The sequence below is a fragment of the Bubalus kerabau genome, chromosome 1, assembly GCF_029407905.1.
Source record: "Bubalus kerabau isolate K-KA32 ecotype Philippines breed swamp buffalo chromosome 1, PCC_UOA_SB_1v2, whole genome shotgun sequence".
In the NCBI taxonomy this organism is placed as follows: Eukaryota; Metazoa; Chordata; class Mammalia; order Artiodactyla; family Bovidae; genus Bubalus; species Bubalus kerabau.
In genome coordinates this window covers 164,242,832-164,255,934 of record NC_073624.1, presented here as the reverse complement: position 1 = coordinate 164,255,934, position 13,103 = coordinate 164,242,832, and the positions used below count along the sequence as shown (strand labels likewise).

General features: G+C 55.3%; 1 protein-coding gene across 1 annotated transcript in view; it reads left to right on the top strand.

Annotated features, from left to right (window-relative positions):
* Window positions 1-936: 936 nt before the first annotated feature.
* The window catches only part of LOC129621485 (glutamate receptor ionotropic, delta-1-like), a 214,765-nt gene continuing 202,598 nt past the window's right edge, over window positions 937-13,103 (top strand). The window contains exons 1-2 of the mRNA XM_055537995.1: window positions 937-1,145; window positions 3,270-3,425. Coding sequence (XP_055393970.1) covers window positions 1,067-1,145; window positions 3,270-3,425 — 235 coding nt within the window. The 5' untranslated portion in view covers window positions 937-1,066. The remainder of the gene's footprint in view (window positions 1,146-3,269; window positions 3,426-13,103) is intronic.

Sequence of the window (13,103 nt, the reverse complement as noted above, 5' to 3'; positions counted from 1 at the left end):
AAGGCTCCTCACGTCCAGGCGCCGCGGTCACGGATGCGCCGGTTTCCGGCCATGAATTGGGCTTCAGAGTCCGAGCCTCCTGCCCGACTCCCGGCTGAGCCTCGGGCCGCAGGGCGGGGGATGGGCGCCCGCCAAGGTCCGTGGGGCCAGCTAAGGTTCGAGCCCGCGGCTGCGGCAAGTCCCCTTTGGCTCCCCTTGCCTCTCGGTGGCTGGCTCAGCGCCTCGCCCGATCTCTCTCCGGGCTATCCCGGCCCGGCTCCACGAGGGGCTCTCTGCCCAGGCCGTGGATCATGGCCCAAGACGCTCGGCGGATGAGGTCAGCCGAGGCCAGGGGGCTCCAGGGATCCCCGAGGGCAGTCGGAGGCCGACCCTTCTCCATTCTCTGGTCCCTGGCGAACGGGGGGATCATGAGGCCCAGAGCCACCAAGTCTCTGCGCGCCGCAGCCTCGGCCGGTCCCACCGTCCTGCTGGCCTCCGAGCGTCCCTCCGACTGGGAGCGCGGAGCACCCGGCGCCCCCTCCGAGCCGCGAGCTGGAGAGCGCCGCGCGGCGAGGCAGAGGCTCCGCAGTCACGTGGTCCAGAGGAGGGCGGAGGGGAGAGAGGCGGGGAGGGAGGGGAGGGGGAGCAGAGTCGAGGGGGAGGGGGAGGGGAGGGGGCGTCCTCCGCAGTTCGCTCCTCGCCGGGGCTCAGACACACAGCGATCCCGGAGCCGCCGCGCCGGCCCGGCTGCTGCCGCCGCCGCCTCCGCCGCCTCCGAATCCTCCCGAGCCGCGGGGAGCGCCGCCGCCGCCGCGGGCCGCCCCCGCCGCGCCGGCCTGGGCTCGGGTTGCCAGCGCCGCCGCAGCCACCACCGGAGCCGGAGCGGGAGCCCGACCGCGCCGGGCTGGGCTGGGCTGGGCTGGGGCGGGCTCAGGGCGCAGGGGCGGGCGCGCGGGGGAAGACGCACGGGCGGGCTCGGCTTTCCCGGGGAGCGGCCCGGGACTGCACCCCGACCGGCGCCTCCCCGCTCCGCGCTGCCCTCGGCCTCGCCCCGGGCCCGGGCGGATGAGCCGCGCGCCCGGGGGACATGGAAGCGTTGACGCTGTGGCTTCTCCCCTGGATATGCCAGTGCGTGTCGGTGCGGGCCGACTCCATCATCCACATCGGTGAGCGCGGCGGGTTCGGGGCCGAGGTTGGGCGGGGGCCCTAGCGGCGCGGGGGGTGCGCGGCGTCCAAACTTGGCTGTTCCCTGGGCCGAGGGGCTCGGCAGGCGGTGCTCCCCCAAAGGGCCGCGCCGCCCCGCGGAGGAGCTGTGCACGGGCCGCGCCGCACTCCCGCGGGCTCCTGCTACTCCCGGGGCTCCGATTCCCCGCGGGGCCCCGCGGCCTCTGCCGACACTTAGGGCCGCGGCTGCGGGGAACCCAGGGCTGGACGCAGGTTCAGCCCCGCATCCCCGGCGGGGCGGTTGGCGGGGTAGGGCCAGCCCTTAGGTGCAGCTCAGAGCAGCGAGGGCAGGGGGCGGGCAGGGCCCGGGGTCTCGCCAAGTTGGTAGCGCAGGATTTAAGAGGCCCGACCGGAACCGTGCGTGAATGTGGGTGGGTGGGTGGCTGTTGTCAGCGTGTGTTTCTGTGTGTGCGCCCGTGGCACCGTGTTGGTGTCACTGCGAGGGGGCGTCGGGGTGTGTGGGGCCATCGGAGCCTATGTTGATGCGTGCACGATTTATCAGCCTGTTAGAGTGGACACAGTGTCTGTTTGTTTCCCTGGTGTGTGTCTGTGTATTTCTCAGTGTGTGTGTGTGTGTGTGTGTGTGTGTGTGTGTGTGTATGGTTGTGGTGACGGCAGCCCAAAGCTGGACAGTCTTAGAGTTTCTTACGGCCCAAGTCTTGGGGGCCGGCAGATGGTCTGGGCAGTGGGAGTCAGGGAAGAAGCCTGGGCCGCGGTGTGTGTGTGCGGAGTGTGTGTGCGTGCGCGCTGAGCGGGAAGAGACCGATGGAGGGAGAGAACCCGGAGAGGAGAGAAGACGAGATGGAGAGGAGGACAAGGCGCGCCGGCGGGGAGTGTGTGGGAGTTGGTAGCAGCAGGGGTGAAATCCCAGGAAGTTGGGCCGGATTGGGGCACTGGCAGCGGTTGTTTTTGGGGAGCCCGTCGGCAGTCGTCTTTCCGGAAGTTGGGGAAGACCAGCGAGCCGAGAGAGGCTGGGGGGTTGGGAGGTGTGAGAAGGCAGGGGTGATGGGACGGTGATGGGTGATCAGGGACTAGGCCTGGCCTTGGAACGCTGCAATCCCTGGCAGGCGCCGGGACAAGACCTGCTTCCCAGTTGTGGGTGGAGGTGGTGGGGCTTGGGTCTTGCGGTCAGCATTGCGGCTCTGGGTGTAGCATGGAACGGGACCTCCCTCCTCCTGCCCAGCCCCCAGTTCGGGGATCACTGGGCCCAGCTCTGGGACTGTGGTGACTCTTAGGGCTTGGCAAGGGGGTTGGACTCTGACTTTTCCAGGCTGCAGGGCCAGGCTCAGGCGAGTCCGATCGATCTCGGTGTCAAGCGCGGAGAGTCCGCCAAGGCAGTGCGAAGAGCGCAAAGGCCAGCGGGAGGCTGCTCCGGAGGAGCTGTTCATGGTTCTAGAAGGCCAGTTCAAGAGCGGCTCCTTCTGGGCTCCTCAGCTTCTGGGTTAGAAGGCAAAGGGTCTAGGGACATTCTCCTATCAGGAGAGGGATGGAAAGCAGGAGTCAGAGCCCAGGGAGTCAGGCGGGACTGAGTAGTCCCTTTGCCTGCCACCGGTCATCAAAGGCTCCTGCAGAAAGAAGCCCCCAGCACAGGAAAACCATTTGGGGACCTGTTTGCTTAGCCCCTACGGAAGGGGGTTGCGTAGGGCAGAAGGAAGTCATCTTTCCATTTTGGGATTGGGGTTGCAAGGGGACTTTCTGGCTCCTGGGATAGGACTCGTGGGACCATTTAGGCAGGGCATTTAGGTGCCCGAGGTCACACGAGCTTGGCTCAGCACATTATGTGGCGCATGGTTGGTATATGAGGTAGCTTGGTTGTGAGACACTCGTGTGACCTGGTGGCTGCATGGACCACGTGCACATGTAACTTATGTGGGCTATGTTGGCATATTTGGGGTGGTGTATTTTTGTGTCGGGGGGCGGAGGCCCACCTCTAAACTATCCTATCAGGCTGAAACCCCAGAACTCCCACCACCGGGCAGCGTGCAGTCCTGCCAGCGCGGTGATGGGAGGGGGTGGAAAAGGAGAGCCCATCTCTAGGCCTGGTGTTGACCCCTCTTCTCCTCCAGGTGCCATCTTCGAGGAGAACGCGGCCAAGGACGACAGGGTGTTCCAGCTGGCTGTATCGGACCTAAGCCTCAACGATGACATCCTGCAGAGCGAGAAGATCACTTACTCCATCAAGGTCATCGAGGCCAACAATCCGTTCCAGGCCGTGCAGGAAGGTGAGTGGCCGGCCGCGGTACCCAGGGCTAACAGGGCCGGGCCTGCCTCGGGCGCAGTACTGGAGACCTGCTGGGTTGCCAAGGGTTGGGCCGCAAGCACGGTGTGCGCTCCCTCCCCGGCCCACCAAAGCTGTGCATCGGGGAGTGCCCTGCGCCGCGGGGCTGGAGCCGAGAGCGTGTGAACGGCGAGCCGGGCTCCTTGCGGGGCGTGTCGCGGGCGTGTGCGGCTCCTTTCCAGCTGGGTGGGCGCGTGTGTGCGCCCGGTGCTGGCCGCGCAGGCGTGTGTGGCTGGGGGCAGTCTTTGTTGTAAGACTGTGGGTGGGCGTGTCTGCGAGCAGGGTACCTGTGTTGGTGCACCTCCCCTGACCTGGATGGGCCTGTGTCTTCTTAGCTGCCGAGAAGGAGGAGCGTCTAGCGCCCAAGCCAGTGCTCTCCCCTCTCCCGAGCGCATCCCGGGACGCGCAGCATCTCGCTCCCCTCAGTGCTTCGGCTCGCGTTTCTCGGGCACTCTCCTGCTCCTGGTTTGGAGCAGCCGCTCTCTCTTGCGGTCCCGCCGTGGGTGGAGGCATAGCCGCCTGGGCCGGAGGTGGGCGCTGTTTGACCAGGAAAGGAGCGGAGTTGGGCTGGGCCAGGCTGCGGGGAAATCCTAGCCGGCGCCTGGGCCACCTTGGTCCGCAGACTCTGCCCGCAGGCGGGGGCAACAAGTGCGCGACTAAGCGAGGCGAGAGGGCTGCGTTTCCTTCCTCCCTCTTTCGCCCCTCTCCCACCTGGCTTGAGCCTGGCTTCGGGGACTCGGGTTTCTCTCCCGTGATGCCTGCTTCCTCATGAGGGACTAAGGCTTTCTCTGCCCCGATATCTGCCTGTCCTCGGGCCCCTTTCCTCTCATCTGCCCCCATATCCATGGGTTCTCCTAGTGCCTTATAGCCATGGGTTTGGCTCTGAGGCCCTTGCCCATACTGAAGACATAGGGAACAGCTGGTGGCACAGGGTGTGGGGTTCCTCCCAGGAGGAACGAAGGTTACAGTGGGCGTAGAGAGGAGGTATACAGTGGGCGTAGGGAGGAGGTAGGCTGGCCGGAGGCTTCAGGGAAGTTTTTCCTGTCCCCATCTCCCTACCCCCAACCCCTTAGACCCAGAGACCTCTTCCTGCTTTAGGCTGTATGTTGGCTGCTAGTCTTCTCTAAGGATAGGGTAACTCTGAAGGCTGTGTTCTGGGTTCAGAACGTTGTGATGGAAAGAGGTTTTGGGGAGTCTCCTGTTCTTGCAGAGGAGGGAGAAGGCCCAGCTCTGGGACCTGAAGGTCCAAGGATGTCTTTGGGTAGTTGTAAAAGCCTGCAGGTCTGAATGTGTTTTGGAGGTGGTGGTTGAGTTGGGGTGAGGCTGGTTGTCTATCACAAGAGCTGGTTTTCCAGCCCTGGCAGGTGTCTGGTGTCCACTGAGGTACAGGAGGTGGAACCCATCCTTCTTTGCTGTCTGATCATGCTCTACCCGCAGGAGCTGCCCCTGCATGTCCTGCCCTTAGACTTCTTTGCACTCTCATTGCAATGGTTGCATCTTCTTGTGGTGGGCTCTAGCCAGCGGAAGGTGGGACCTCTGTAGGCAGGAATGACCCTAACTTGGGTAAGGATCTCTGGTGACAGAGGCTTTTCCAGTTACTTGCCGTGATTTTCACAGTGCCTCATGCTTCCTTTGCACATTCCCCATGCTCTTGTCTTTGTGGACATTCATCCTTTGTGCTTGGGAGCTGAGGACACAGCTGGGAGACACCTGCCCCAGGGAACTCACAGTGTAATGGGGATGCTACTTACGTTTTCATGGCAGTTTGGCTCTGCCACCTTCTCTGTTGACGTATCTCGTTTCTGTTGACTTGCCCTCTACTGTACTGAGTATTCCAGGTTCATTCATTTTGCTCCAAATGATGCCCATTGGCCACCCTCCCCACTCCAGCAGCAGGTCCCCAAAGACTGAAGATAATGCTCTTGCCCAGGGTTACTGACTCTGACAGGTAACACATGGGTGCACTGGCGCTGGGCCCAGAGGGACCTGGAGTGTGGGGTCTGGAGAGGTCATCTCTATCAAAAGGAAGTTGTTCTACAACTTCACCTGATTTTTACCATTTGGGAATGAAAATCCCAGTGTTATAAATGTGCTGATTTATTTATTTGTTTTTAAAGAGGAGCTTCAAATCAGTACTTTAATGTAAAATCTGATTTCTAACTCTTGTCAACTAACCAAACAATTTGAGTAACACAGTGCAAGTCAGATCACACAACTCTGGGCCGTTCAGCCTTCAAGCCTTAATGCAGCTTTGTTCTGGAGACACAGGGCTCCACCCAGGGGCCTTTTCTGGGTCTTAGTTTCTCTGTTTTTATAACTGGAAAAATGTCTCAGGCTCTGACACGGTCTCGGAAGGGTGTGAGTGAGGGTGTGTGCACATCCAGAACCAGAGAATTAGATACTGATGCCGGACAGTTGTCCTGGTAGAGGAATACTGACAAGGTGGTATTGGACTGACCACCCTCTGCCCAGAGGGCATGTGCTGGTTAAAACTGGCATGCTTTCTACTGATAAGCGGCAGGGGCAGAAATTCACATTGTTATCCCTGACCTTTTGAAGCCCTGGGATGCTATCAGGGATGGGAGGATTGAGCCCCTCAACAGCCTCAGGAGTGCCCGAGCAGGGTACAGAGGCTCTTCCTCCCTGGCCTGAGGCTTGGTGGGGCAGATGCTAAGCTCACTGGGTCCTTCCTTCTGTGCTCTATGGGGTGTTGTCCATCCCATGGCTGGGCCCTGGTTGATGGATATCTCTCTTGTGGACTTGGACAGTCACAGTCCCAGGACATGGGTGGTAGATACAGCTTGGATGGGAAAGGAAAAGACTTGTTGGCTGGGAGTGGCCAAGGCAGACTGGGTTTCAGTCTTCATCATGGACTGGATGAGCTCCCCATGACCACCCCCCCCCCCATCCCCATGGTGGATTTGGGGTTGAAGTGATTGTGGTCTGATAAGAGCTTAGTTTTGGGGGCCCAAGAAACTGGCTTCAAATCTTGCTTGTCTCGTGTGCATTGTGATATTGGGGGAGGCCTGGCCTTATTCTAAATCTGTTCACATGTCTGCTGAGAGGGGTCCTCCTGCGTTTATTGTGAGGATTAATGAGATGAGACATGTATGAATTGTCTGCAAAAGACCTGCAGTAGGTGTTCAGTAAACATGAATTCCCTGTCTGTTCCTTGACCAACTGTGAGTGCGTCTAGCATCTCTTCAGGCTGTTGGTATTTTCAGTTGCATCATTGCTTAAGCTAGTGAATTCCTTGAGAGCGGACCCTAACTGACCTTTTCATTTTCAGCTTTTTGCTTAACTTTCTTTTTCCTGATTATAAAAGAGATGCCTTGCTACAATGAGCATGAATTAATTTAAAAATGTGAAAAAGGAAAAGGGCAATGCATGCTCATTATATAAACTGTGTGGAAGGTGCAGGAAAGCATCAAGAGACAGAACAAAATCGTTCAGAAGCCTACCACTGTTCTTTCCTTCTAGTCTTTTTTCACCCACTGACTTTCGTAAGTGCTGAGAGCTCCCATTCTGTTCAGTTGTATATTTTGTTTGTTTTTTTGTTTAACATATCAGTGACTTTTTCTGAAATCATGTGAACTGTTTATAAACATTCCTCTTACTGTCTACATATATTTAAAAATATCCAAAATGACCAATTTTTTTAAAAAATGGAAGCATTTATGTGGAGATATGCTTAAGTATTTAATTGAAGAAAATAAGGAACTCTGCTTTGACTTGTGGGTACTAAGGTTTATACCTGCAATTTCTTCAGGTTGATTTTGTGCAGGCTTCTTACAAGCTACCTTTTGAAGCAGTTGGTCAGTTTATGTGAAAGACTGGATCATTTTTAATAAAATATGCATTTGTTGAGGATTTAGCAAGTGATAACACAGAATTGATATTTAAATCCCTAAAAGGTGGTATCTTAGATTCAGTTGGCGAAGTCCATATTAACAATAAGTGTGAAAATTTGTCTTCTAGATACTAGAGGAGACACTAATTTGTTAAATTAAAAAATTTCATATTGCTTTAAAGTGCCTGCTCAAGGAGAAGATTATATAAATGCATAAATGCATAAAAGAACTGGCTGAACATGAGTCTTCTCTGTTCACAGTATTATCTTTTACTGTAAGTAAAAGACTTGAGTTATTGGCTATGCTGTAGATATATCTGTCATAGAGTGGAAAGATAACAATTTAGGGAAGAGGAAGGAAAAAGGAATATATGTGAGGCAATATTCCTTTTAGTTACAATAAGCACGAAAGTGTTTTAGGAAGACAGGGTAAAAATCACCCAAGTATAGCTGGGTGTTCACAGAATACAACAGTGAAGCAATGAAGTAAAATGGAAGTAAAGTGCGGTGAGCTCTGTGGTGTCCATCTGATGGTCTTGCTCATAGTACACAGGTCATTCCTAGGTGGTCACTCTGCCCCTGGTGCTCTGTGACAGCTGCTAGGTGGTCTCCCTAACTGAACTTTTGTTGTTGTTTTTCTTTATTTATTAAAAAAAATTTTTTATTGGAGGATAATTTCTTTACAATGTTGTAGTGGTCTCTGCCATACATCAGTCATGATGATATGTACCCCCTTCCTCCTGAGCCTCCCTCTCCACCTTTGCACCCCTCTAGGTCATCACGGAGTGCCAGGCTGGGCTCCCTGTGTTTGATGCCTCTGTTGTCTTCCTTGACTTCCCTTCAGGTCCCGCTGAGGCTGTATTTCTGCAGCTCCTGCTGGCAGGCCCACTGTTCTCCCTGGGAATGGTGTTACTGGTCCCTGCCTGGGAGACACTGTCAGCGTCTCCCTGAGTTTGAAGTTGTTTCATTAAAGATGCTTGCAGGCCCACTGCCATCATTCCCATCCACTCAGCTGCATAATTTTTCTCTTGGTGCAGAAACAAATTTTACCATAACTTTGCTGGTTAAAAACAGAAATATATTATCTTACAGTTCTGCAGATCAGAAGCCTGGCTCGGGTCTCACTGGGTCAACATCAAGCTGTTGGCAGCACTGATTCCTCCTGGAGACTCCAGGAGAGAACGCGCTTTCTTGCCTTTTCGGCTTCCCGGGGCTGCTCGTCTTCCTCAGCCCCTGGCCGCCTTCCTTCAGCTTCAAAGCCAGCAGTGGTGGGTACAGACCTTCTCACAGGGAGGCACTTCTGTCCTCGCATCTCCTCTCTGATTCTTCTATCTCCTTCCTCCCAGGACCCTTGTGATGGCATTGGGCCCACAGGGATAATCCAAGCCTACCTCTCTATCTTCAAGTCAGTTGATTAACACCCTTAATTCCACTGCAACCTGGATTCTCTTTTACCATGGCTCAGATGGTGAAGAATCCACCTGCAATGCAGGACACCTGTGTTCAGTCCCTGGGTTGGTAAAGATCCCCTGGAGAAGGAAATGGCAACCCACTCCAGTATTCTTGCCTGAGAAATTCCATGGACCGAGGAGCCTGGTGGGCTACAGTCCATGGGGTGTGCAGAGTCGGACACGACTGAGTGACTAACACTTCCACTTTCTAGCATATTCACTGTTCCCAGGGTTAGGATGTGGATGTCTTTGTGGGCCCTTTTTTTCTGCTACCATGTTGGTATACCTTCGGGGTGCCTATCATAGACATTGCCCTTCGTGACCCTTCCCTCTCTTCTGCATGGCTGGCTGCATGCCTGCATGCTGGGTGGCATCCTCTTTCTACTTGGAGCATATGGCCATGTTTCCCTGTTTATCATCTTCGCTCTGGAGGTGGCACGCTGTAAGCCTGCAGGCCTCTGTAGACCCCCCTGTGCTCTCCAGTGAGACAACAACTTCCCTCCCTGCAAGCTGCTCACGTCTAAGGTTCCTAGAGGAGCCTGTTTTGTGAGTAGCCAGACTGCAAGGCTGTGCCACCGTGTAGGCCCATGACCTCCATTTCTTCCAGGCCAGGTTCTTCCAAAGCCCCTCCTCCCCCACCCTCCACCCGGCTCACCTGGAGCACATGTGGGGTCCCTGCCAAGGTCAGTCTCGCTTACTGACACCCTCAGCTTACTCCTGCCCGCGATGCTTCCGGTCAGGAGGTGCTGGCTGTGGGTGCTGATGGCTGCTCACTAAACCCCTCTCACTAGTCCCCTCTCCGGATTTCTCACAAGCCTGTATTTGTGTAAAAGAATAACTACCATCTTCATTCAGCTGAACTGCTAGGTTCAGAGTTGTCTTTCATCCTAGGGTTCCTCTTGTGTATCTAAACACACACACACACACACAGTCTCTTTATAGACTGTACTCCTGCCTTACCCACAGCCTCGTATCTAATGGATTGTTGTTGTTCAGTCGCTCAGTCATATCCTACTCTTTGTCACCCCATGGACTGCAGCACGCCAGGCTTTCCTGTCCTTCACCATCCTTTTTAGTATCCCTGTGGATACTATGCCATGGCCTTGCCCCTAAGTGGGGAAGATGGACTTACTCTTTGTATTGAACAGATAGGCATCCCATATCATGCGTATGGGTCAAAGGCTGTGGACTCTAGTGAGACACTTCTCCTTGTGCTGCCTACAAGCTGCTACTGTTCCCATTCCTGGTTGACAGTCTTCCTGTCTAGAGCAATATGTAAGGGTCATTCCTCTAGACTTTTCTTGGAAGACAGCTAAGGATGCCCCTGAACACTCAAAGCCATATCTTGCAAAGGCAGATAGCCTCTTTCCAGATTCTTGGAGTTGCCAGGTCTAAAGGCCCCTAGCTTTGTCTCCTATAACAGCCATCTTCTCCCTTTACTCGGCCTTTTCACTACCTGGAAAATGCTTTCACCTAAAAACTGGAACATTGAGTCTGTACTGTTGGTTCCCGTACCGTTTCTAACCCAGACTGATCCCAGATATGAATCTTTTTAGACTTGACCCAGAGAAGTGCCTGTTTGTTCCTGCCCTTTGGTTTTGTTCTGTGGTTCCCTTGATATCAATCAGGGTAGCCTGAGTTATACTGTGGTAACAAACACTCTCCAAGCCTTAGTGGCTTAATGCAACACAGACTCATCTCCGTTTCATGTTATGTGTCCATCATTGGTCAGCTTGGAACTGAGCTCATCATGGTCACTCAGGTTGAATATTGCTCGTTGCTATGCCAGAGGGAGAGAGAGCCCCACGGGGTCTTTGCCTGTATGTGACACAAGTCTTTCTACTTATAACTGGTTGACCAAAACTAGTCATATGGTTCCAAGCAATTGTAAAGGATCCGGGAAGCACAGACCTACTGTGTGCCTGGGAAGAGAGAGAGCTGGAAATGGTGAGTGACACAAATATCCACTAGCCACTTCATGTCCAGACAGCCTTCCTATTTCCTTGGCGACTTGTTAAAACAACACAGAAACAAAACCCAAAAGGAATTTTAGGTTTTGGATGCTGGTTGGACCAAATCCATGAGTTCCATCAGTTCCCCTTTGCCCACTTGCTTACTTGTTCCTCGGCCCCAGAAGGTGCCGGGCAGCCTTTTGGTGTAAGGCAAAGTCGGGAAGCCCAGGACCCAGCCCTGCCCGGCTCTCAGAAGACAGCCAGTCTTTGTCTACCTGGACAGGCCCAGGTCTCAAAAGACTTGGGCTTGATGCTTCCTGAGGAATGAGGTGAAGACTGGCGTCCGGGCCCGACTGTCCTTGGCACCAGCAGCCATGGGCCCCACAGCTGGTCATAAGCAGGCTTGTGCTTTCTCTGGACTCAGCAGGGCTCCCCGTGGCCCCGTTTCTGCTACAGATGCCTGCTTCCTCCCTGTGCTGTCGTCACCCCTGCCTTCCCAGGCAGCACCAGCTCTCTCTCTTGCTGCGGCACTGGTCCAGAGTGGAGACTTGTCTCTGCCATGGGCTGGGGTATGACCACACCCTTCCCTGGGATCTGGCCTCTCTGACAGGCATGGGGCCCAGGAAGGCAACTGGGTCCATGTCCAGTACCCAGTCAGTTGGGACCTCTTAAGACCTTCCTTCTAGCCTATAAACAGCCAGTTTCCTGGCCAATAGCTACAGGTTGGGGAGAGAAGACCCAGGGTTCTCCATTCTAGGCCTGAAGCACAGGCAGGGTGGCTGGGAAGGTGGTTAGAAGGCCCTTTTCTTTCTGTTCCTGGGCCCAATCTGGGCAGAGCAGGCTTCCAGTGGGTGAAGCCAGGGGCTGCTGGCTGGGACCCAGGACTGTCCTCATCCCCAGCTGCACCTCCTCCTCCAGCCAGATCTGGGTATGTGGCTCTGGCTGGCCCTGTCTCCTAGTCTGCTTCCCTTACATTAATTCCTCGCCAGATCCAGCAGAGGCAGCCAGACATGGCTGCTCTGTCTCTGCCTGCCTTGTGCCTGTTCCCAGCCACAGCTCAGCCAGGCCCTCCCACGCCCCTGCATGAGAACAGACAGGGTGCCCACAAGCTGGGCTGGGGGCAGGAGTCTGATTGATCTCATGCACAGACTGGGGTTCCTGTCCCTGCTCTGCTGCCTGACTCTGGGTGGGTTAGCTGAGTTTCCTTGACTGAAAGATGGGAATGACGCAGAGAACACCATGATGGTCAGTTGAGGAAGTGTGCTACAATGCCAGCCCAGGACTGAGCGCCCAGGTTGGGGTGGTTGCTGTAGTACCAGCCCAAGTGGTTCCAAGGGGCTCTTGGTCTCCTACTTTCTGACCTGGGCTGGGCAGGCTTTCCCAACCCCTGCCCCATTTGGGGCAGGCTGGAGTTGATCCCGGCCTTGCTGGGTGTCCCAGGAGAGCAGGGAAGCAAGTTAGATTGATGACTTGGTTTATGTGGAGGCTGCCTGAAGACCCCAGTGTGGGCTGGGGTCTGGGAGCCTGTAGACCCTCACTGCACGAAGTTGCAATCTTGCCACAGCCTAGCTATTTTGAGTGCATTGCTGCTGCTGCTGCTGCTAAGTCGCGTCAGTCGTGTCCAACTCTGTGCGACCCCATAGACAGCAGCCCACCAGGCTCCTCCGTCCCTGGGATTCTCCAGGCAAGAACACTGGAGTGGGTTGCCATTTCCTTCTCCAATGCATGAAAGTGAAAAGTGAAAGTGAAATCGCTCAGTTGTGCCTGACTCTTAGTGACCCCATGGACTGCAGCCTACCAGGCTCCTCTGTCCATGGGATTTTCCAGGCAAGAATAGTGGAGTGGGGTGCTATTGCCTTCTCCGATTTTGAGTGCACAGGGTGGCCTGAAGCCAGCCAGCCTAACCCAGCCCTGAGCAGCTGGCCATAGTGCCCATAATTTGCTCACTATGGTGTAAAGTGGTCAGGCAGGTCTGGGTTCAAATTCGAGCTCTGCGACCAATTAGCTGAGTGGTCTTGAAAGGTCACTAGTCCTCTTCAAGCCTAAGTTTTAATATCTGTGAAGTGAGGTTGCCTTACTGTTGTGGTGAAGAGTCTAGAGAGGTGACTTACACTTGGTAGATGGAGGCTGTGGGCAAGCGCAGTCCTCTGGGGCCCAGCGGTCACACTGAGGGTGTGGGTGGAGACCCACAGTATGCTAGGTAAGCATTGGTTCTCTCTGTAGGCACTGGTTCTCTCTGTAGGCACTGGTTTTCTCCATAGGCACTGGTTCTCTCTGTTTGCTCTGTTTTCCTGCTCTCCTGCCAGGGCTACATGACATCCTTTGGTCTTTGCACTCTGCCTGGGTGCTGCCAAATCCCAGGTCAGGGC